The sequence below is a fragment of the Oncorhynchus nerka genome, linkage group LG22, assembly GCF_034236695.1.
Source record: "Oncorhynchus nerka isolate Pitt River linkage group LG22, Oner_Uvic_2.0, whole genome shotgun sequence".
In the NCBI taxonomy this organism is placed as follows: domain Eukaryota; kingdom Metazoa; phylum Chordata; class Actinopteri; order Salmoniformes; family Salmonidae; genus Oncorhynchus; species Oncorhynchus nerka.
In genome coordinates, this window is record NC_088417.1 from 36903233 (window position 1) to 36927579 (window position 24347).

Here is a 24347-nt window from a genome sequence, read left to right on the forward strand (position 1 = left end):
TACATTTTATGTGAGATTTGTACATTTCAAAATGAGATATAATAGGGTATAACCAAATTTAAAATATATGTTTATCCGGCAATTTGGAAATGGTGTCAGACCATTAAAATCAGCCTGGCGTCTCTGATGAGCATTAATAAGTTTAGAGAAGAAGAGTGTTGGATCATGCCAACGCTGAGGAGCTACACAAAGTACACAAGACTGTTTAATTGCCAATTAGAATGACACAAAACTCCGCACTAAATGTATAAATGTGCACAGAGCTTCGCAAGGGCTTTGGTGCCTTTTCTGTGAAGTCATTAGACATTCTGGGCACTTGCTACTCTTGCTCTGAGAGAGAGAGAGAGAGAGAGAGAGAGAGTACAGAGAGAGAGCGAAGAGAGAATGGAGAGGGAAATAATCTATTCCCTTGAGGCAGCAGAACCAACATTTGAAGATTCAACCCTTTATAGGTGTCTCAAACATGATCCTTCCGGTGAACTATTTGTTGTTAAAAATCAATTAAAAAATAAAATCTGTTGATGGGGGCTGTATTTCACTTGCCTTATTTTATCCCCATTTACAAATAGAGCAGTTATCACAGAGCCTAAGAACAACTGGGCTGTTTTTACAGTTATGCCTGTTATGTGTGGCACAGAAGAAAGTACACAGAGAGACTAATAAGAATTGGCAGCACACTCAGCAGACACAACTGTGCAGGGACTGTGTCTTAGCAAAGTCCCGGCTGCCGTGGTAACGGTAAAAAAGAGTGCTGCAACCCGAAAGGAGGCGATCTCATAACAAGGGGGCGGGAGGCAGAGGAAAGGGGGAAGAGGTGGGGTGCGCGAGAAAGAGGGCGAGAGAGAGGGAGAGAGAGAGAGAGAGAGAGAGAGAGAGAGAGAGAGAGAGAGAGAGAGAGAGAGGGAGAGAGAGAGAGAGAGAGAGAGAGAGAGAGAGAGAGAGAGAGAGAGAGAAAGAAAGACAGACAGATGGGGGAAAATAATGGAAATAGGGGTAGAGATAAGACAGGAGAGAGAAAAACTGCAGGGGAGTCTCTCCAGTTTGATAGGAAGAGTGTAGCATAGAAGAGGTGCTCAGAGCAGTTGACTGGCCGTGCACTCACAGCACAGCCTCTCAATCAGTGCACTTGGCTATGCTTATTCAGGAAAAACACACACACATACAAAAACACACACAAGGAGGAAGGAGCTGGGAGCTGGGAAGGCAGCCCAGGAGAAGGAAACCAAATGGGGCAGAGCGCCTGAGTTTAAGATCCAGCAGCTGTCTCAAGGGGGGCAGGGGGGGCCTCCAGACAAGCACCGGCCAGCCAGTCAACGGGCCAGCCATGGGGAGCTACCAGGCAGCAGACAGAGAGAGGAGAAACCAGAAGAGCATGTACCCAGCAGGACAGAACCTACCAGCAGCACTGCAGCTCCCCAACACCAGACTGCCACTACCAGAGATGCAAGACAATCGGGCTGAGTGGGTGCTGACTAATTAGCTCTCACCCCTGAGCGGTTTAACCAGGGGTTGAAGGGGGGTTGCGGTCAACAGATGTGGTCGTTGCGGAGGGCCATGGGGCCAGAGCCATCGCGGGGGCGCTGTCTGCTCAGGTGGCTCGGGATGAAGGTGTGCCGCAGGAGCACGCTGGTGTTCGCCCTGCTCTGGTTCGGCTCCTGGGTGTTCCTCAATGGCCTGGTGTTTGTGCACCGGACCATCCTCTCCGACTACTGCACGGACGACAAGAGCAAGAAGATCCTGCAGAGAGTGGTGAGTACAGTACATGGAGACGGCGGACTCACACTTCCATTTCGATGTTGACACTGAACTTGAGGTTAGTGTGAATACTGATACACACAACGTAAAATGTGTGTGTGTGTGTGTGTGTGTGTGTGTGTGTGTGTGTGTGTGTGTGTGTGTGTGTGTGTGTGTGTGTGTGTGTGTGTGTGTGTGTGTGTGTGTGTGTGTGTGTGTGTGTGTGTGTGTGTGTGACACAACACAAACCACACACTAAGCCAAACAATATTACACATGAAGATAATGTAGAGTAGACAGAGTCAAAATATTTTCCCACGGTAAAGTTATTTAATCCATAGACATCTATCTGTCTTGGACAAATACCTTTTGAATTATACCAACCAACATTCACAGAGTAACACACTGTGATGGAATTAAGCCGAATTGATAGAATACCATGAGAACGTAGAGCGGAAAAACCAATAAAACATCACGACTCAATTGAGAAGCATTTCCTAAGCAGTAGTAGACATAAAAATGCCTTCAGTTGCTCCTCTCACTCTCTCTCCCTTACTCTTAACCTCTGTACTATAGAAATATGCCTTTTAATTAACTTGCTCTAAACCTTACAAAAAAAGATTGAAGTTTTGAAACTGCAGTGAAAGTGCAGTAACTGCAGTCGGCTGTGTTATTTTGGACACAGTATTTGCAGCCTACTACAGTTATACTGCATTCTAACGACAGTTATACGACAGTGTATTGCAGTTATACTGCACTCTGACTGCAATCTTTTTTTGTAAGGGAAGCGCCGAGACCACAGTCCACCCCTTTGTTTACTTAAAAGACAGAATTATTTCTGCACTGCCACGCTCTCTACCAAGTACACCGACTAATGTTTCAGCCCCAACATCTTTCTGTAGCCCTCGAGGCATTTCACGACAACACATTTAATGGGGAGGACATTTTCTCAAAAATGATTGCTGGTAGTGATAAAACTGTAAGACATGGTGCATTAGACATCTTCCATAATTTTACTTCTCTACCCTTTTTTCCCCTGAGTCTTGATTTGATAAACAATACAGCGAGACTTAATAAAATTACGATTGGATACTCATCTGAGTTTAACTTCTAGAAGTGGCCCTGAACCTCAAACAAAATAATTTCATTTTTTTTCTGGGATTACTTCTTGGTTCTAAAGCTTTTACATAAAGCGCACTTTTGTACTAGTAGATTACACACAATATTGAGTGGGTGGTTAAATCTCATTTCAGTGTGTCACTTGTGGAAGTGAGACACAAATCTCTTCCAGGTAGGTGGAGACCGAGACTGAAGTTGTTATTTCTCACCCAGATCATAACAAAACGATAGAGCAACGTATCCCATTCTGGCTAACCAACATCACTTCACTGCCAAAACCACACAAGACAGAAAGGGATGGATTTCTAAAGCTTTCCACCATTTTTTCCAAAGGTAATTCAACTTGCACTGAAAGAATATAATATAATATAAACAGTTGAAGTCGGAAGTTTACATACACTAAGGTTGGAATCATTAAAACTCGTTTTTCCACCACTCCACAAATTTCTTGTTAACAAACTATAGTTTGGGCAAGTCGGTTAGGAGATTTTTCCAACAATTGTTTACAGACAGATTATTTAATTTATAATTCACTGTATCACAATTCCAGTGGGTCAGAAGTTTACATACACTAAGTTGACTGTGCCTTTAAACAGCTTGAAAAAATTCCAGAATATGCTGTCATTGCTTTAGATGCTTCTGATAGGCTAATTGACATCATTTGAGTCAATTGGAGGTGTACCTGTGGATGTATTTCAAGGCCTACCTTCAAATGGAGTGCCTCTGCTTGAAATCATGGGAAAATCAAAAGAAATTAGCCAAAATTGTAAACCTACACAAGTCTGGTTCATCCTTGGGAGCAATTTTCAAACGCCTGAAGGTACCACGTTCATCTGTACAAACAATAGTACGCCAGTATAAACACCATGGGACCACGCAGCCGTCATACCGCTCACGAAAGAGATGCGTTCTGTCTCCTAGAGATGTGCGTACATTTGGTGCGAGAAGTGCAAATCAATCCCAAAACAACAGCAAAGGACCTTGTGAAGATGCTGGAGGAAACAGGTACAAAAGTATCTATATCCACAGTAAAACGAGTCCTATATCGACATAACCTGAAAGGCCGCTCAGCAAGGAAGAAGCCACTGCTCCAAAAACTCCATAAAAAAGCCAGATTACGGTTTGCAACTGCACATGGGGACAAAGATAGTACTTTTTGGAAAATGTCCTCTGGTCTGATAAAACAGAAATAGAACGGTTTGGCCATAATGACCATCGTTATGTTTGGAGGAAAAAGGGGGAGGCTTGCAAGCCGAAGAAAACCATCCCTTTGAAATGGACATTTATTAAATTCCAGTTGACCTGTTCAATAAATAACTTTGACTTGAATTTCTATGGATGACACAGTTGTGTGTTCTCTCTTGACAGTGTTTTGAGTGCAGTGACAGTTCACAGAGGAAATGTTACACCCCTCTGTCTCCTCGGGGCAAAGGCCTTGGTCAGATAAATGATGACCTTTGATTCCATGGAATGTTCTGTCCTCTAAATATGAAACAAAAAAAGACCCAGGGTGGGGATCTAACCTGACACAATGAGCCACTGCTGATTATCCAGCCATGAATTTATGACACAAAATATGACTTAATACACAAGGCAATGATAGCTAGATTTCATATTATGATTACATGAACCCCATTGTCTCCCATCAACATTTACTCTGCCAATTGCTTAAATGTTTAACCTCATAAATAACCCCAAACATGCTTTTAAATTCCCCTTTAAATGCAGCTAGTCCAGTATATAATGACAGACAAGAAATGAGCACAAAATAGACAAACAGTGGTTGCTTTTGCGACTCCCTTTTGGCAAACTGCCCAGTGCAATAGGCCAACAGTCCGTCGGTTCTGGTTTTGACATTGTTGCAGGACCTAATGTTGGCCAACCTCAAAAAGTAGCCTCTCTTTAGGGTCAAACTGACCATTGTGTGCCGAGGTTGACAGGACAGAACAAAAACCACCCAACCTGTTTTTGTTCTCTGAGTGTTTATTCCTGTTCAGACAGATAGTTCCTATTCTGTCTGATGTCAGTATATATCATTATTTATTTGCATTTGTGCAATGATATGTTTCATATGTACCCACATAGAGTACTTAGAGGATTTACATCATTATTCTGGTAAAGTGTACAGATATAAATGTGTTAATAGTTTATTTAGCTTCTCGTCTAAATGTCGTTGCATATAGGAGCTTTGGGGCTAAATTTATATATTATGTGGCTTGAGGCGAACACAGGCTTGAGGCTAAATTGTATATTAAATGCAGTCATTTGTATCCCAATATCAAATCATTTTTGGGTGAAAGTTAATTAAATACCTTACTGTGATTGTTTTCAATTAAAATTGTCCAAAATAAATAGCTCCTTAAAAAATAGCAATTTCTAACAGCAATCGTTTTGCTAGGACTGTCTGGGAGAGGTCTGAGTGGGGTCGGGGAAACTGAAAACTAGCTATTATTGGCAGAGAGGTTTGCGACTCTTTCTTTCTCTTTCTTATTGGTTTATTAAGTAATTTACCACCTGGTGATGTCACCAGGCAGGCCAAAACTCCATCCCACCAAAACAGGCAGAAATGTCAGTCAGTCTTTTCAAACAGCTCTTATACTGTATTATTCCAACCTCATAGTGTGGAAATATATACAATAACAGTCAATAGTTTGGACACACCTACTCATTCAAGTTTTTTTTTTTTTTTTTTACTATTTTCTACATTGTAGTGAAGAAGTGAAGACATCAAAACTATGAAATAACACATATGGAATCATGTAGTAACAAAAACGAATCAACGAATCAATGACAGCTTTGCACACTCTTGGCATTCTCTCAACTAGCTCCATGAGGTTTTCACCTGGAATTACATTTCAATTAACAGGTGATCCTTGTTAAAAGTGAATTTGTGAAATGTCTTTCCTTCTTAATACGTTTGAGCCAATCAGTTGGTTTGTGACAAGGTAGGGGTGGTATAGAGAAGATAGCCCTATTTGTTAAAAGACCAAGTCCATATTATGGCAAGAACAGCTCAAATTTGTTCAACACTTTTTTGTTTACTACATGTTTCCATATGTGTTATTTCATAGTTTTGATGTCTTCACTATTATTCTACAATGTAGAAAATAGTAAAAAATAAATAAAAACCCTGGAGTGTCCAAACTTTTGACTGGTACTGTATATAACATAGAAATATCACGTTATTGACTGCACTGGGCCATTATTTATCAGTTGATGGTATTTTGAATTACTCGATGAAACCTATTACACTCATACCTTGTGAACATATTACCATAACCACACACAGGGAAGGCAGTAGGTGACTTTGAGAGCGAACTTTGATGGAAATGCTCCATAATCCTGACGATAGACACAGGGACTAACCTTGTCCCAATATTTCTATGATTATCTACGGTTTCTTGATTTGCAAAGATGAAGCATATATCCTTCTTGGAACAACTTCTCACAATGGCAAGGGAGGTTGACTCTCAGCTGGCAATAGGGACTTTTTGGTTTATGCAGCCTTTACTAATTGAACAAATCCCTTAAGCTTTTTATTGCACACCTTAATAGCTTTCTGCTCTGGTGCTTACACTACAGCTTGGCCTTTTAAAGTTCTTTATTCACGCATTTAGCCAGCCATAAATTGGCATTGCCTGGAGATAGGGAATGGTGCCAGGGCCACGACAATGTGAATTCTAATGATGGTTGTGTTTCATAGGATAATTGCAGTACTGTTACAAAAAGTATACATTATATATTCTACCATCTGTAAAAAAAATATATATAAAAAAAATTAAAAATGTAAATATGCTATTGTGTTCCTTTTATGTCATGCCATTGTGAATAACATGATTGGTTAATGATACTGTGATAATAGTAGCACTCAACATGTGTGTACTGTATGGCTTCACAGGTATGTAACCACTTGTGGAGATGGAACAGGCATACAAATCATTAATATAACATCTATGGTCAAATCAAATCAGATGTATTTATTTATAAAGCCTTTTTTACATCCGCAGATGTACGTAACCAGCCTAAAACCGCAAACCTCAAGCAATACAGATGTGGAATCTTTGGTTTGATTTTTGATCTGATTTAATCATATCTGTAGTAACTTTCGTGATTTGTAAATATATGTGCTAGTAAACCAGCCTTTTGAGATTACAAACAATACGACGAAGAATTGAATCCCACAGCTAAACTATCAATTAATGTAACGTTATTCAGGCCACTGAATAAATTGGTTTAGTTTGAGTCCAAGAAGCAGCAATGATGTTGTGTATAGTGCAAACATCATTTTGGAAAACTATTACTCCCAGTGAACTGAACTTCTTGTAAAACAGGCAACCCAGTCAGTGCTCTCAAAATGTATGCATTTGTTGCTCTTCTCCATTTTAAAATGAATAAACACAATGTCCACCCAAATTCACACTCCACACAACAATAGTATCAATTATGGAACTACTATGCATTCACACTAAACTGAAAGCGCGAACCACCACATTTAACCATGGAAAGTTGACTGGGAATATGGCCAGATACAAACAGTGTTGTTATTCCCTCCACAAGGCAATCAAACAAGTAAAATGTCAGTATAGAGACAAAGTGGAGTCACAATTCAAAGGCTCAGACATGAGACGTATGTGGCAGGGTCTACAGACAATCACGGACTACAAATAGAAAACCAGACACGTGATGGACACCGAGGTCTTGCTTCCAGACAAACTAAACACCTTCTTTGCCCGCTTTGAGGATAATACAGTGCCACCGACGTGGCCCGCTACCTAAGACTGTGGGCTCTCCTTCTCTGTGGCTGACGTGAGTAAGACCTTTAAATGTGCTAACCCTCGCAGAGCTGCAGGCCCAGACGGCATCCCTAGCTGCGTCCTCAGAGCATGCGCAGACCAGCTGGCTGGTGTGTTTACGGACATATTCAATCTCTCCCTATCCCAGTCTGCTGTCCACACATGCTTCAAGATGGCCACCATTGTTCCTGTACCCAAGAAGGCAACCGTAACTGAACTAAATGACTATCACCCAGTAGCACTCACTTCTGTCATCATGAAGTGCTTCGAGAGACTAGCCAAGGATCATATCACCTACACCTTATCTGTCACCCTAGACCCACTTCAATTTGCGTACAGACCCAACAGGTCCACAGATGATGCAATCGCCATCATACTGCACACTGCCCTATTCCACGTAAGAATGCTGTCCATTGACTACAACTCAGCATTCAACATCATAGTACCCTCCAAGCTCCTCATGAAGTTTGAGGCCTTGGGTCTCAACCCCACCCTGTGCAATTGGGTCTTGGACAGGTGGTGAAGGTAGGAAACAACATCTCCACTTCACTGATCCTCAACACTGGGGCCCCACAAGGGTGTGTGCTCAGCCCCCTCCTGTACTCCCTGTTCCTGAAGAAATTTGGCTTGTCACCTAAAACCCGCACAAACCTTTACAGATGCACAATTGAGAGCATCCTGTCAGGCTGCATCACCGCCTGGTACGGAAACTGCACCGCCCATAACCGCAGGGCTCTCCAGAGGCTGGAGTCTGCACTACGTATCACTGGGGCAAACTACCTGCCCTCCAAGACACCTACAGCACTCGATGTCACAGGAAGGCCAAAAACATAATCAAGGACAAGAACCACCCGAGCCACTGCCTGTTCACCCCCCTACCATCCACAAGGCGTGGTCAATACAGGTGCATCAAAGCTGGGACAGAGAGACTGAAAAATAGCTTCCATCTCAAGGCCATCAGACTGCCTACATACAGACTTGAAATCATTGGCCACTTTCATAATGCCACTTTAATAATATTTACATATATTGCATTACTCATCTGATATGTTTATACTGTATTTTGTACCATCTATTGCATCTTGCCTATGCTGCTCGGTCATTGCTCATCCATATATTTATATGTATATATTCTTATTCCATTCATTTACTTAGATTTGTATGTATTAGGTAGTTGTTCTGGAATTGTTAGATTACTTGAAAGATATTGCTGGACTGTCGGAACTAGAAGCACAAGCATTTCGCTACACTCGCAATAACATCTGCTAACCATGTGTATGTGACCAATAAAAATTTGATTTGATTTGATTTACAGTACAGGCTTACATTGGCCGCGAATGAGACAAAATAATTCTCACATTGTTCCCGCTTGGCAATTCGAGCCAAATGTAGTCCTATATAATCTAGGCTACAACGTATATATTTATATGATTGTCTATTGACTAAAAGGTCTTCTCTGGACATATTTGAGCAGATCTTTGTTTTCAGGCTCATTTTTTCCAGTGTTGTGAGGGAGAGAAATCTAAGTAGAGCTAAGGCTACTGTCACAGGACATTCCCCACATGCCTACTCTGACCAACGCTTGGGCCGGGCTGCGCTCCGCTCGACAGACCACAGACACACTGGTCCACTCCAGACTTAACCATTACTTTGCCAAGGCGAGAGCTCAATAAGCACCCAAAGTGCAATTATACAAAATCAGTTTGTTTTTAAGATGATTTGAATGACAGGAATCTAACTAAATGTACAACATTCATTTAAACGAACCTAATTCCAAGCGATGTGTTTGTTATTACACACATGCTAAGGGATTTTACATTATTTATGCTATAGCTCCATTTCCCATGACCTAATACGATTATAGAATGATGAATACTGTAAAAACCTAGGCCTACTGCTACTTCCAGGTAGACTTTCTTCATAGGTAGATGCCTTCAGAGTACAAAAGTGTGCGTAAATGGGCAGTAGTTTGTAAACATTGTCTCTTTCTATTTGATTGAATTCCAGCCATAGAATAGGAATACAATAGAAATGATCCTGTAAAGTGGACCAATCCTTGCAGCGGTGTAAACACTTAGTAAACCATGCCGTTGAGTTAAATCAGAAACGTACGTGATTCGCTTTTGCCGTGCCTTTTAAGGTCAATGTATTTGCACTTTTGAATATGGAATGTGCCCCAGAGACAGAATTTAGGTTTTGCTCAGCCAACAGATATTTCCTTGATTCTTATTGATGGCCAATAGATGTTTGCTTTGTTCATTGTCTTTTGGGGGGGGGGGGGGGGTTCGAGAAATAAAATATAAAAGAAGGAAAAGTACAGAAAACAAACAAAACCTCAGATTTTTTCACTGCTTCATCCAAACCCAACAATCATGATGATTTGTCTTGCCTGGTTAACCAATTGCCTGGTTAACCAAAGGTTCATTAAAGGTGTGGACTACTTCAAAGTCTGGAGGGTATTGTTTCCCTTGAACCACTTATTCATAGCCAGTTAATTAAAACAAAATAAACACTGAGAGTGTTAAATCAACACTGAAAGGGTTGAGTCTGTGGACCCATATGCCTACCTGAACTATGTTAATTTAATACACTGCTTAGTGTAAAGCCTTGTTAAAATATTTGCCTTTGAAGCAAATTGTCGACTTACCACCACGGCTGTATATATTAGTGACAGAGACATGGTTGTTGCATTCACCATGTGAGATCTTAAGCGAATATGTCATAATTCAAAAATAAATGTTTAAAACAATACCTAACACACAGTTAGTTAGTTTTACCCTAATACAGACAGGCCTGAAACTCATACACATCACTTTGAACCAAAACCAAAACTATAATCATCATATTTCCCTGCTTGCTCTATTGCAGGTAGAGTTTTAGAATAGTTTGTTTCAATATCTATGTTTGTGGTTTTTGCTCAATGTGATGCATTTAAAGCCCCTATATTAGGGTAAAACTATGCCCTCAAAATAAGGCCTTATGAAATAAGTATGCTATTGTGTTAATTGTAAAAAAAAAAAAAAATTTTTAAAAAAAAAACATATTCGCTTAGGTTCTCACTTGGTGAAGTCCATAGGATTGAAAATGTGTGAATGCAACAACCATGTCTCTGTCACTAACAAATACAGCCATGGGTGGTAACTCTACAATTTACTAGAAAAACAAGGCAAATATTTTATTCAGGCTCTAAACTAAGCACTGTGTTAATTTAATTGTTCCGGTGTGCATATGAGTCCACAGACTTCACACTTTCAGTGTTGATATAACACTCTCAGTGTTCACCGGAGAATTTACTGTTTGTCATTAGCTAGAGCTTGAAACGCAAAACAAACATGCTGTGGGCGTCAACAGGGCTATTTATTGACTTTAGCTTTTGTACTGTAATTTGGCTCGTCTGTACATATCCACAACTGATAGTATGACATGTAAACTGAAGCTGAAGCCATGTTCATTTGGAATTCACTTTTGTTATTAATCACAATTCAACGCTTGACAGACAGGGTTTCTCCAACAATCAATTACATGTACATTGTAAACTCCAACACATATACAAATGCAAGTAAAACACCATGACAGACTTGCACACAGTCCAAACACCATGGTGGGAAAGTTTACATGCAAACAGAAGCTACAGTAGAAACAGCTGCAGCCCGAAATGATGCTTGTACCATGAAATACAGGGAATTAAAATGTACGTGTGGAACGTGGCAGCCGCACTGGAAAGGCTCTAAAAAAAATAAAAAATTGTCCTGGGCCAGATGCCTAGGCTGGAACATTACGGCCACAGCGCAGCTTAGCCTACATAGTGCCGAGAGATCTTAGGGGCACATTAGGGACCTCAAAATAATTGCAGGGGTCTCCGAGTTCAACCCTCTGGAGGTAAGGTGAGGACACTTGTGGCCGTCAAACTATATTATACAGCTTGAGATAGGCCACTTTCATTTGTGATGTCACCCAGCTAAACAGAGAGCAAAGTTGGAGCGCAGTAAAGTCTGCCAAAACATCCATAGTATGAATCTCAAGGAATTTATAATGTGCATTAAATATCAGGACAATACTGTTGACTCTTAATTTATTTTGTAAAATATAAATATAATTATGCTATATGGACAACACTTAATTGTAATGAAAATAAATTGTCCTCAGCGGCATTGTTTTAAATTATTACCAGTGTAATTACTTGGGAATTACATGTATGTTATTTCACCAATTAATAAAAATGTATTGTGTCACTACATTGTGTATAAAGTATGACCTAGGCTTGTAGGCTTGCAATTTCAATGTAACATGTAAGAGAGGCCACAGAGGAAAGGGTGGGGAAGGACCAATAAACCATTGTGAGGGTTGGTGATAAGGGATACACAGCTATGGCTAAAGTGCTAATGCCATGCCACCCAGTAAAGCCATTAAGCATCTGATCTTGTTGAAATCGTGACCAACTCAAGATGACAGCTGTTTACTTTGGAATGTGGGCAGAGAGGGATTTTCTCTCTAATCCCCCAGGAACACTAATAATTTCCAACCTCTGGACCGACATCTATGCACAGAGACTTATAACAATCCCATTTGCTCGCTAATCCGAGACATTGAGAGCAGGTTAGAGGCCGAGTCTGAAGTGTGATGTGATATAATTCAGCATCAACTGAAAAATGTGCATCAAATGTACTGATGCGTACAGAATTGCCCATTTTAGGTTCAGTAGCACAATCACACAGTGCCATTCCCTTATTGGGATGAGACATGGACTACAAATCACATTTTAGTTGAAAAATGGCCACTATTTGTTACCTCAAATGCATGACAACCGTATTATGTACACCAAAAATAATTAGATTTTGTCTGTGTGTGTTTATGTCTGTCTGTCTGTCCCAGTGTGAGGAGTATCACGAGGGCGCCCTAACCGGTGACCTGTGCGAGGACCTGTGCGTGAGCGGCCAGGTGGAGTACAGGCGCTGCCTCTACTACGAGAACGGTAAGAAGGTGATCGAGGCCCGGTGGCGTGACACGCCCGTGGTGCTCAAGTCCAAACTGGAAAACTTCTCCTCATACGAAAGCCTGGGTCTCCTGGAGTACCAGGACCCAGCCGAAGAGCTCTCTCCCTTGGACGTGGTCTTCTACGCCACCCTGGAGATCAGGAACTCCCTGGGGCTGGATATAAGCGGCAACGCCTCTCTGCCGCCGCTGTGGGGCCAGAGGCTTAGGGAGCATGGGCAGGCCTACTCGCGGGCCGAGCTAGCATCGCTGTGGTCCCTGCTCCAGCAGGAGGAGTACACTTTCCTGAGGGTGCTGCAGGACCTCAGCCGCCACTTAGCCAAGGTGTTGGGCTCCTGCGGACACTTCTACGCTGTGGAGTACCTGTCGGCAGGCCACGCCTGGGACCAGAACATCTTCTCGCTGGAGGAGGTATCGGCGGGCCCACGGACGGCGAGGGACATGGTGCACCGCATCGCCCTCAGCTTCCTGGACATGGCGTGGCGCTTCGACAACGACTTCTCGCACCGCCTCCACCTGTGTGACATCAAGCCGGAGAACTTTGCTATCCGGAAGGACCTTACGGTGAGCTGACGTTTGCACACACACTTGAGCCTGCAAAGGAACGCACACTCACACACACAGTGCACCCATAGACACACATTCAACTAACATGCACACACCTCAAAGCAAAGAGTTGCTGACTCCCTCACACAAAACAACAGGGGAGCCTTGTGTGAAGGGAAAGCTGTCATTATAACAGTCCCAAAACGGCTGCTGGGTAACCGTCACAGATCTGAGATATGTTTCTCTTTAGTGGGGGAGTTTAGATTTCTTCCTGTGTAAACAAGACAAGGTTAGGAAATCTAGCTCCCTTTTTTCACACTAAGACACACAGACCGACCCGATTTTGCCCCCATTCGCATTAGTTAATTTATCCACACAATACAGCGGCACATTCATCCGCAGAGTGCAAACAGTTTGATGAGAGCAATGCGGTGTACAAAGAATGACGAGGCTCCAGGCTGCCTAATTGTTTTCCACAAGAACAAAAATGGCCGCTTGTGCCATTTATCAACATTGTACTACATTGGTTTTTACCTTAGTTTGGTCTGTTTGAAACCGATGCATATTTGGCTGATTATGACCTATCAAGGACTGAGAGCAAGGTGCAAAGAACACCTTGCATTGGATTTGTGTTGTGTTTCTGCTGACGGGTGATTCATAGCGTGAACAGACATCGAACATTGATATAACTACTTTCTGAATAGGTCACGTAAGCGGAATGAAAAGCTAACATCATTCACACAAAAGGATAGTGTGAGAACAGAGGGTATTACAATGTATTAACAGTCCTCGGCACCATTTTCATTTGATTTCCATAAAAGGGCCACAAACAGCTGTTTGAGCAATCAATGAAAAACACACGTCTTATTTTCAGGGTCTGTAGACTTGGCTTATGTAACTATGACGCAAATGTAGCTTCAGAAAGGAAATCGTTATTCCTATTTTAGGATGGAGAAAAATACGTCGTTGTTATGCACCATATTATCATTGTTGCAGCGTCATTTTTCGCATCCGCTACAAGACCATGGTGCTTGCCTACGGAGCTGTGAGGGGAACGGCACCTCAGTACCTCCAGGCTCTGATCAGGCCCTACACCCAAACAAGGGCACTGCGTTCATCCACCTCTGGCCTGCTCGCCTCCCTACCACTGAGGAAGTCCAGTTCCCGCTCAGCCCAGTCAAAACTGTTCGCTGCTCTGGCCCCCCAATGGTGGAACAAACTCCCTCACGACGCCAGGACAGCGGAGTCAATCACCACCTTCCGGAGACACCTGAAACCCCACCTCTTTAAGGAATACCTAGGATAGGATAAAGTAATCCTTCTCACCCCCCCTTAAAAGACTTAGATGCACTATTGTAAAGTGGCTGTTCCACTGGATGTCATAAGGTGAAAGCACCAATTTGTAAGTCGCTCTGGATAAGAGCGTCTGCTAAATGACTTAAATGTAAATGTAAATGTAAAATGTAAATGTCATTCGTGACAGGAAAATATTATTTCGATGAGGCCCTTAATGAGATAACCATTGTTATATGGACATCATTTAGTGTGTAATGTGCATGCGGGTCAGAATGCCGATTTAAATTACCCTTCGAAGATAAAAAGTAACACGCAAGCTTTTATTTTGCTTGTGAATGTTCGGGAGAGAAAACGGTTTGGAAACCATATCTCCGTCATGTTTTTTCCCCCCCTGTATAATTGCTGGTAAGTTTACACTTTTTTTGAAAGCATCGAAGTTCAAAAGATTACACTGTTTGAAATGAAACATAATATTATTGTACCTGTCATGGCTCACACAAACAGTGAGCTCATGTTATCATGTGAACAAAGACCAGGAGAAAGGAGATGAATCCAAAGGAGGCTTGTTATTGTTTATGTTTCAGCTGCTCTGTAATTAAAACAAAGTAGACTTCCAATCCCTCCTCTCTCTGTTTTATAGCTCCAGGGGATACAGCTGATCCCTGCTTCCGTTTTCTCATGTGATAATAAACAGAGGAAGTGAAATGTCTATGTTATATTCGGGGGGGGGTATATTGGGGGTAGATTGTGTATATTAAACGTATGTTGGGGCAAACAGTATATTGAGGGGGTATATTGTATATATTAAAAGTATATTGGTGTACATGTTGGGTTGGCTTGCTTCGTTGAGAATAGCACTTATTATCATGTCTGTCAGATCTACAGCTCCTTCAAACGCTACGTATGCTTACTGTCTCTTATTTTCACTGATCACGAAGACCTTCCAAGGTTCGACAGTGACAGGTGTTATTTATTTGGTGGCGTGTTCTGCCATAAATCAGCTGTAGCTGACATGAAGTGCTGCAGTGGAGTCATTCTTTACGAGCCATCTACTGCAAAGAGGACGAACATATCAAGCCATGCAGATTAAACAGCAACTCCCTTAAACAGCAATGTGAGAGAAAAGGAGGACTTTTTTTTCTCAATGATCACGTCAATGACAAATTCCACATTTATCCAACAGGAATATTTACAATTTGGTTACTCTTGATTTATTACCCTCCCTTTTTTTTAAATGTGTTTTTCAGACGGTGGAATAGGGAGATGGATGAAAAGGCAAAAGCAAGACTGATAATGGTGGATGTAAGAAAGGAGAGGCCTAATACATTTGACTATTGAATCCTTGCCTCTGTGGTCAGTGTGAGCTCCGGAGTTGGCAGCAATGCAACATGACCAGACCTCCGGCACTTACTCACTCTCTGTGCTGATCTGCAGGTGGTGGCTATAGATGTGGACATGGCCTTCTTCGAGCCCAAAATGCGAGACATCCTTGAGCAGAACTGCACTAACGACGACGACTGCAACTTCTTTGACTGCATATCCAAATGCAACATGAAGACGAACAAGTGCAGTTCCAAGCGGAGAAATAGCAACCTGCAGGTATGTATGGTTGCATCAAAATATGAACGGTATTCCATACTATGATGGACAAAAAAAATACTGTTGGTCCCATGTTTAATGAGCTGAAATTAAAGATCCCAGAAATGTTCTATACGTACAAATACAGTTGAAGTCGGAAATTTACATACACCTTAGCCAAATGCATTTAAACTCAGTTTTCACAATTCCTGACATTTAATCCAGTAAAATTGCCCTGTATTAGGTCAGTTAGGATCACCACTTTATTTTAAGAATGTGAAATGTCAGAATAATAGTAGAGAGAATGATTTATTTTAGATTTGATTCCTTTCATCACATTCCCAGTGGGTCAGAAGTCTACATACACTTAATCAGTATTTGGTAGCATTGCCTTTGAATTGTTTAACTTGGGTCAAATGTTTTGGGTAGCCTTCCACAAGCTTCCCACAATAAATTGGGTGAATTATGGCCCATTCCTCCTGACAGAGCTGGTGTAACTGAGTCTGGTTTGTAGGCCTAATTGCTCACACACACTTCTTCAGTTCTGCACACACATTTTCTATGGGATTTAGTTCGGGGCCTTGACTTTGTTGTCCTTAAGCCATTTTGCCACAACTTTGGAAGTATGCTTGGGGTCATTGTCCATTTGGAAGACCCATTTGCGACCAAGCTTTGACTTCCTGACTGATGTCTTGAGATGTTGCTTCAATATATCCACATCATTTCCCTTACTCATGAAAACATCTATTTTGTGAAGTGCACTAATACCTCCTGCAGGCAAAGCACCCCCACAACATGATGCTGCCACCCCCGTGCTTCACTGTTGGGATGGTGTTCTTTGCCTTGCAAGCCTCCTCCTCCTTCCTCCAAACATAACGATGGTCATTATGGCCAAACCGTTCTATTTTTGTTTCATCCGACCAGAGGACATTTCTCCAAAAAGTACGATCTTTGTCCCCATGTACAGTTGCAAACTGTAGTCTGGCTTTTTTATGGCAGATTTGGAGCAGTGGCTTCTTCCTTGCTGAGCGGCCTTTCGGGTTATGTTGATATAGGACTCATTTTACTGTGGATATAGATACTTTTGGACCTGTTTCCTCCAGCATCTTCACAAGGCCCTTTACTGTTATTCTGGGATTGATTTACACCAAATTACGTTCATATCTAGGAGCCAGAACGTGTCTCCTTCCTGAGTGGTATGACGGCTGAGTGGTCCCATGGTGTTTATACTTGCATATTATTGTTTGAACAGGTGAACGTGCTGCCTTCAGGCGTTTGGAAATTACTCCCAAGGATGAACCAGTCTTGTGGAGGTCTACAATTGTTTTTCTGAGGTCTTGGCAGATTTCTTTCTTTTTCCATGATGTCAAGCAAAGATGCACTGAGTTTGAAGGTAGGCCTTGAAATACATCCACAGGTACACCTCCAATTGACTCAAATGATGTCAATTAGCCAATCAGAAGCAGGAATGTCCACCAGAACTGTTGCTATAAAATGTCATATTAATTTCTCTACCATAAGCCGACTCCAATGTTGTTTTAGAGAATTTGGCAGTACGTCCTACCGGCCTCACAACCGCAGACTACGTGGAACCATGTCAGCCCAGCAAATCCACATTCGTCTTCTTCACCTGCGGGATCGTCTGAGACCAACCACCCGGACAGTTGATGAAAAACTGTTGGTTTGCACAACCAACACTTTTTGCACAAACTGTCGGAAACCCTCTCAGGGAAGCTCATCTGCATGCTCATAGAGCGCTGTGCTCAAATGCTCAGGTCTTGACCTGATTGCAGTTTGGCGTCGTAACCAACTTCAGTGGGAAAATGCTCATCTTTGATGGCCACTGGCACACTGGGGAAATGTGCTCTTCACAGATGAATCACGGTTTCAACTGTACCGGGCAGATGGCAGACAGTGCATATGACATTGCGTGGGCGAGCAGTTTCTTGATGTCAACGTTGTGAACAGAGTGCCCCATGGTGGCGGTGGGGTTATGGTATGGGCAGGCATAAGCGACGGACAACGAACACAATTGCATTTTATCCATGGCAATTTGAATGCACAGAGATACCGTGACGAGATCCTGAGATCCATTGTCGTGCCATTCCTTCGCCGCCATCACATCATGTTTCAGCATGATAATGAATGGCCCCATGATCTGTACACAATTCCTGGAAGCTGAAAATGTCCCAGTTCTTCAATTGCCTGTATACTCACCAGCCATGTCGCACGATGCTCTGGATCAACGTGTACAACAGGTTGTTCCAGTTCCTGCCATTATCAAGCAACTTCTCACAGCCATTGAAGAGAAGCGGGACGGACAACATTCTGCAGGCCAATTTCAACAGCCTGATCAACTCTATGCGAAAGAGATGTGTTGCACTGCATGCGGCAAATGGTGGTCACACCAGACAACGACTGGTTTTCTGATCCACGCCCCTACCTTTTTTTTTAAAGGTATCTGTGATCAACAGATGCATATCTATATTCCCAGTCATGTAAAAACCATAGATTACTGCCTAATGAATTTATTTCAATTGACTGATTTCCTTATGTGAACGAACTGTAAGTCAGTAAAATCTTTGAAATTGTTGTAAGTTGCATGTATATGTTGTTCATTGTATTTTCAACTCACTCTACACATTATGATTAAACAAGTTGTTGAATTGTAACTTGGTTGATCCTCTCAATATCTATACTATAATACTCTCTGTCATGGTTGTTGAAGGAACTGGACCAAGGTGCAGCGTTGTGAGCGTACATTTTCTCTTTATTTGAAAAGACGCAGAACAAAACCGTGAAGCTAAAGGCTATGTGCCCTAAACAAAGTCAACTTCCCACAAAGACAGGTGGAAAAAGGGCTACCTAAGTATGGATCTCAATCAGAGACAATGATAGACAGCTGCCTCTGATTGAGAACCACACTCGGCCAAACACAAAGAAATAGAAATAAAGAAACTAAAATGCCCACCCTAGTCATACCCTTAACTTTTAATTACTTTAATTGTGAGTGTGTAGTTGAGTGCTACAAGGAATGTTAATTTCTTATGATAACACTAGGGTTTTTCAGAGCATATTCACAATACAAGAAGCAAATCCAGGTTAGATAAGACTTCAAGAGTTCCTCAATAGTATTATTAGCGTCAAGGGGCATTGATCCAAATAAATCACGAATTGCAAGGGATTGTAAAGGATGTAATCTAATGCAGATTATTAATGCCTTGCACACGGAAATACATTTTTAAATATAATTTCCCAGACATTCGCGGAGATCACACGCATAACACCCTTGAGGCCGGGATCCAATCCGATTGCATTTTTCCGGCAATGCACGTTATAAAGGCAATATTTCTGTGTTCATGGAGACCACATTCATGGTGAACACTGCACGTCAGGCTCAATCGAAAATGACCTTGGCATATTGTCCACATCTGCAATCAGATTGAATCCCAACCCAAAAGTAAATGCAGTACGCAGATCGCAGATCCGAATTTGTTTGAATACCGGCTTCGAGTCAATACCTAGTCTTTGACATACTACGCATCCAATTGATAAATTGACATACTGTTGTCACTCACACTGCCGGATGCACTGGAGAAGTGGATAGCTCCCAGATAATGCCGTTGACGTGATTACACCAGGTCCACCTCAAGGCCACAGGTGGCTGCTGCGATACCTTTCCTCCACTTCTGATCACTTATCGTAACCCTCGCTGACCCCTACCTCTCCATTGTATTGCCTGCCATACAAGGAGACAATAGAGGCTTTGTCATTTAACGATTGCAGGGGTAGAGGAAAGGGTATTTGTGTCTGGGTGGCTTATGTCCCCTTCAAATTGGCGTGTAATAAGAATATGACTGATAATGACCCCAGTGATAATTAAATAAGAACAGAGGAACAGTAGGTCACTCTCACAATGACTACTGATTGCCCCCTCTACTTCTCTCAACTTTCTGTTACCCTCTTTCCTTTTGGGTCTCTCACTGTCACCCCCTCTTCTCTCTTCCTTTCTTCACTCCTCTCTGGTCTGTCACCCCCTCTTCCGCTCTGGACAGGTGATCTGTGAGAAGATCTTTAGGCCCTGGTTCTCTCCAACGCTGCTGGGCGCCAAGGCGGGCCTCCCCCCCCAGGTGGACCTCCAGCGGGCGGTGCAGGAGTGCGTAGAGACTGCGGGGGGCGAGGACGAGGAGCAAGACCGGGCTGTCCAGAAGCGGCTGCTAGACCTCCTCACGGGCCTCCTCCACCAAGGGACATCCTCTGAGCATTGGGGCGAAGGGGGAGAAGATAGAGAGGGCATTCACCCTCACACAGCTCTTAACTTCTGAAGCATTGCACTGTTCCCCCTCACAAAAACTATTCAGTGGAGAAACCAACAGTATTGGCTTCATGAGACGCTAATTTAATTTTTTTTTGATGTTTTGCATTTTGTGAGGTGGTTCCTGAGGACTGGATGATACTGGTTTTTGAAGTGACAAAAAATGCTCTGATGCTGTTAGCACTGACTATGTTCTTTAGTACCTACAGTAAGCAGACTATGGCTGTTTCAGAGGTATTACTGTAGCATCTGCCAATAACTGATGGTCTATCAAGCAAGTGGTCAATCTATTTGAGTCATCTTTACCTCAAATAAATGCAGAAACTTTCTTTTGACCCTTTTGTACAGTCGGCCTATAATCTCATGATCACTTCAGAGCTTTTTGAAAATGTTTTGCAATGTCTGTATGAACGGAAGGTTTGTAGTCATGCACCCGCTTGTGATCCACTAGCCAAAACCACAGCTGCCTGTTGTCAGGTCCACCTTTTGTTTCAAGTAACATGTCAACACTTTCCAGGCTAATGGACGGGGAGAAGCATATATCAGAAACTGTGCTTGGTTCCCACCATCCGGCCTGGTCGCCTGTTCCAATGGAAAATGGCGATGCTGCAGTGCGAGTACTCCCCTTCTTTCTTCAGTGGCCTTAGCTTCCAAAAAAATCAGGTTCCCTAGGCTCTCCAGCTGGTTCACCACAGGACAGGGGGAGGAAATAAGATGAAGAACAGGCTTTGGACAGGAAGGGAGGGTGGGATGGGAGGGGGGGGGGCAAAACACATCTCAATCTCCATCTCAACCAAAAATGTAAGTAAAGTGTGTTTAAAGTGCATTTAAGGTTTGATTTGACTTTAACTTTAATTTTTGGTTGAGATGGAGAAGTGAATACAACACAAGTATTATTAACTTGTAGATTCCATTTAAAATCATCTAAAGCTTGAAACCCTAGACATATCCCACTGCGGATATGGTTGGAAAACTTGTTGAATCAACATTGTTTCCACGTAATTTCAACCCAAAATATTTGTATGAGGACGTGAAAACAAATTGGATTTGCAAAATGTCATCAAAGTAAGGGCATTTTGTATTTTTTTCACCCAACTTTTAACCTAAATGACATGGTGGATTTTTTTGGTTGAAAAGGAGACTTGAATCCAACATATCAATTATTAATTTGTAGACAAACTGGAATTAATACCAGACTCAGAGGCACAGATGGATATATCCAAGAAAAATAAACGTCTCCTTCAAATGTTGATATTTGATTGCGATGCACGTTAAATAGTCTATTAATTGTCAACAAGTTAACATATGATATGAGGATTCACGTCTCCATCTCAACCAAAATTAAAAGTTAAAGAAATAAAATAATAGGAATAAGCCAGTGGCTCAGATCTAACTATCTAAGCAGTAGATGCATATCATTTAAATGTTGATATTTGGATACAGTGTCAACCCCCTTTTCCCTTTCCCAAACACACAAGCTGCGTGTGGGTAAAATCACAGAGGATCCCCCTCCAAAAAAGGCATATTCCAACCTACAGTGCATTCGGAAAGAATTCAGACCCCTTGACTTTTTCCTCATTTTGTTAAGTTACAGCCTTAATCTAAAATGTATTAAATACATTTGTTTCCTCATCAATCTACACACAATACCCCTTAATGACAAAGCAAAAACAGTGATAAAATGTTTATTGCAAATGTATTACAAATTTTAAACTGAAATACCTTATTTACATTAGTATTCAGACCCTTTGCTATGAGTCTCGAAATTGAGGTCAGGCGCATCCTGTTATTTTTATACATTTCCCGAAATTCTAGAGCTCTGTCAGAGTGACCATCGTGTTCTTTGTAACCACACTGACCAAGGCAGTTCTCCCTCAATTGCTCAGTTTGGCCGGGCGGCCATCTTTAGGTAGAGTCTTGGTAGTTCCAAACTGCTTCCATTTAAGAATGATGGAGGCCACTGTGTTCTTGGGGACCTTCAATGCTGCATACATTTTTGGTACCCTTCCCCAGATCTGTGCCTTGAAACAATCCTGTCTCTGAGCTCTACTGACAATTCCTTCAACCTCATGGATTGTTTTTTTCTCTGACATGCACTGACAAGTGTTGGACCTTACAAATGTGTACAGGTGTGTGCCTTTCCAAACAAGTTGTAGAAATTTCTCAAGGATGATACATGGAAACAGGATGCACCTGAGCTCAATTTCGAGTCTCATAGCAAAGGGTCTGAATACTTGTGTAAAAAATGTATTTCTGTTTATAATTTGTAATAAATGTGCCAACATTTCTAAAAGCGTGTTTTCGCTTTGTGTGGAGATTCAAATCAAATCAAATTTATTTATATAGCCCTTCGTACATCAGCTGATATCTCAAAGTGCTGTACAGAAACCCAGCCTAAAACCCCAAACAGCAAGCAATGCAGGTGTAGAAGCACGGTGGCTAGGAAGAACTCCCTAGAAAGGCCAAAACCTAGGAAGAAACCTAGAGAGGAACCAGGCTATGTGGGATGGCCAGTCCTCTTCTGGCTGTGCCGGGTGGAGATTATAACAGAACATGGCCAAGATGTTCAAATGTTCATAAATGACCAGCATGGTCGAATAATAATAAGGCAGAACAGTTGAAACTGGAGCAGCAGCACAGTCAGGTGGAAGTTGAAACTGGAGCAGGAGCATGGCCAGGTGGACTGGGGACAGCAAGGAGTCATCATGTCAGGTAGTCCTGGGGCATGGTCCTAGGGCTCAGGTCAGTTGAAACTGGAACAGCAGCATGGCCAGGTGGACTGGGGACAGCAAGGAGTCATCATGTCAGGTAGTCCTGGGGCATGGTCCTAGGGCTCAGGTCCTCTGAGAGAGAGAAAGAAAGAGAGAAGGAGAGAATTAGAGAACGCACACTTAGATTCACACAGGACACCGAATAGGACAGGAGAAGTACTCCAGATATAACAAACTGACCCCAGCCCCCCGACACATAAACTACTGCAGCATAAATACTGGAGGCTGAGACAGGAGGGGTCAGGAGACACTGTGGCCCCATCCGAGGACACCCCCGGACAGGGCCAAACAGGAAGGATATAACCCACCCACTTTGCCAAAGCACAGCCCCCACACCACTACATTGATGAGGATTTGTTTTTATTTAATCAATTTAAGAATAAGGCTGTAACGTGACAAAATGTGGAAAAAGTAAAGGGCTCTGAATACTTTCCAAATGCACTGCAACTACTGTAGCTGATAATTATGAAGTAAAATGGATGTTTTGTGTATATGTTGTTTCTTCTCTGTTGCTATTGTCCTGTTTGAAAGACGGTTCAGTGAATTGGTAAGTGCATAGGTCAATAGGTCTAACTGGCAAGCCAGCTAGCCACGAAAAATGTACATCTACCTTGCTTAACATTCATTTTAGGTCATTTGTGCCCATTTAACTAGCTGGCTAGCTAGATTATTATGGTTCACACATCTAGCTGATAATTATGAAGTAGAATGTTTGCTTTGTGTACATCTTGTTTCGCCTATTGTTACCATTGTCCTGGCTGGAAGAAGTATCAGTGAATGGAGAGGTGAAGAGTGAGGTAATACAGTAGGGGGAGTGTGAGTGCTTCTCAAATGTAATGTTCTATGTGTTCTCCGCACTCTCGGCCTCACAAGAACCTACTCAGGCTGCATCACATCCGGCCGTGATTGGGAGTCCCATAGGGCGGGGCACAATTAGCCCAGTGTCGCCCAGGTTTGGGGGCAGGTTGTCATTGTTAATAAGAATTTGTTCTTAACTGACTTGCCTAGTCAAATAAAGGTAAAGTAAATGTGTTTATTTTTTTTATAAAAAAGAGTGTCGTAGGAGATTACACTCAGAGCATCAGAGTGTGGAGCACAATAGCATGCATATTGAGAAACATGCGTTGACTCACCCTACTTCTATAAAAATGCCAATGCCATCCTCCTTTCATGTTGATGAAATGGTCTATGACTCTGACATAC

At 42.2% G+C, this 24347-nt stretch overlaps 1 protein-coding gene across 1 annotated transcript; it reads left to right on the plus strand.

The window, feature by feature from the left end:
- The first annotated feature begins 917 nt into the window (after window positions 1–917).
- Window positions 918–21111, plus strand: LOC115105127 (divergent protein kinase domain 1C-like). Its single transcript, XM_029626769.2, has 4 exons — window positions 918–1749; window positions 12519–13202; window positions 15915–16079; window positions 20114–21111. Exons 1-4 carry the CDS (start codon window positions 1534–1536, stop codon window positions 20381–20383), a joined length of 1335 nt encoding a protein of 444 aa, XP_029482629.1. The 5' UTR covers window positions 918–1533; the 3' UTR covers window positions 20384–21111.
- The last annotated feature ends 3236 nt before the right edge of the window (window positions 21112–24347 follow it).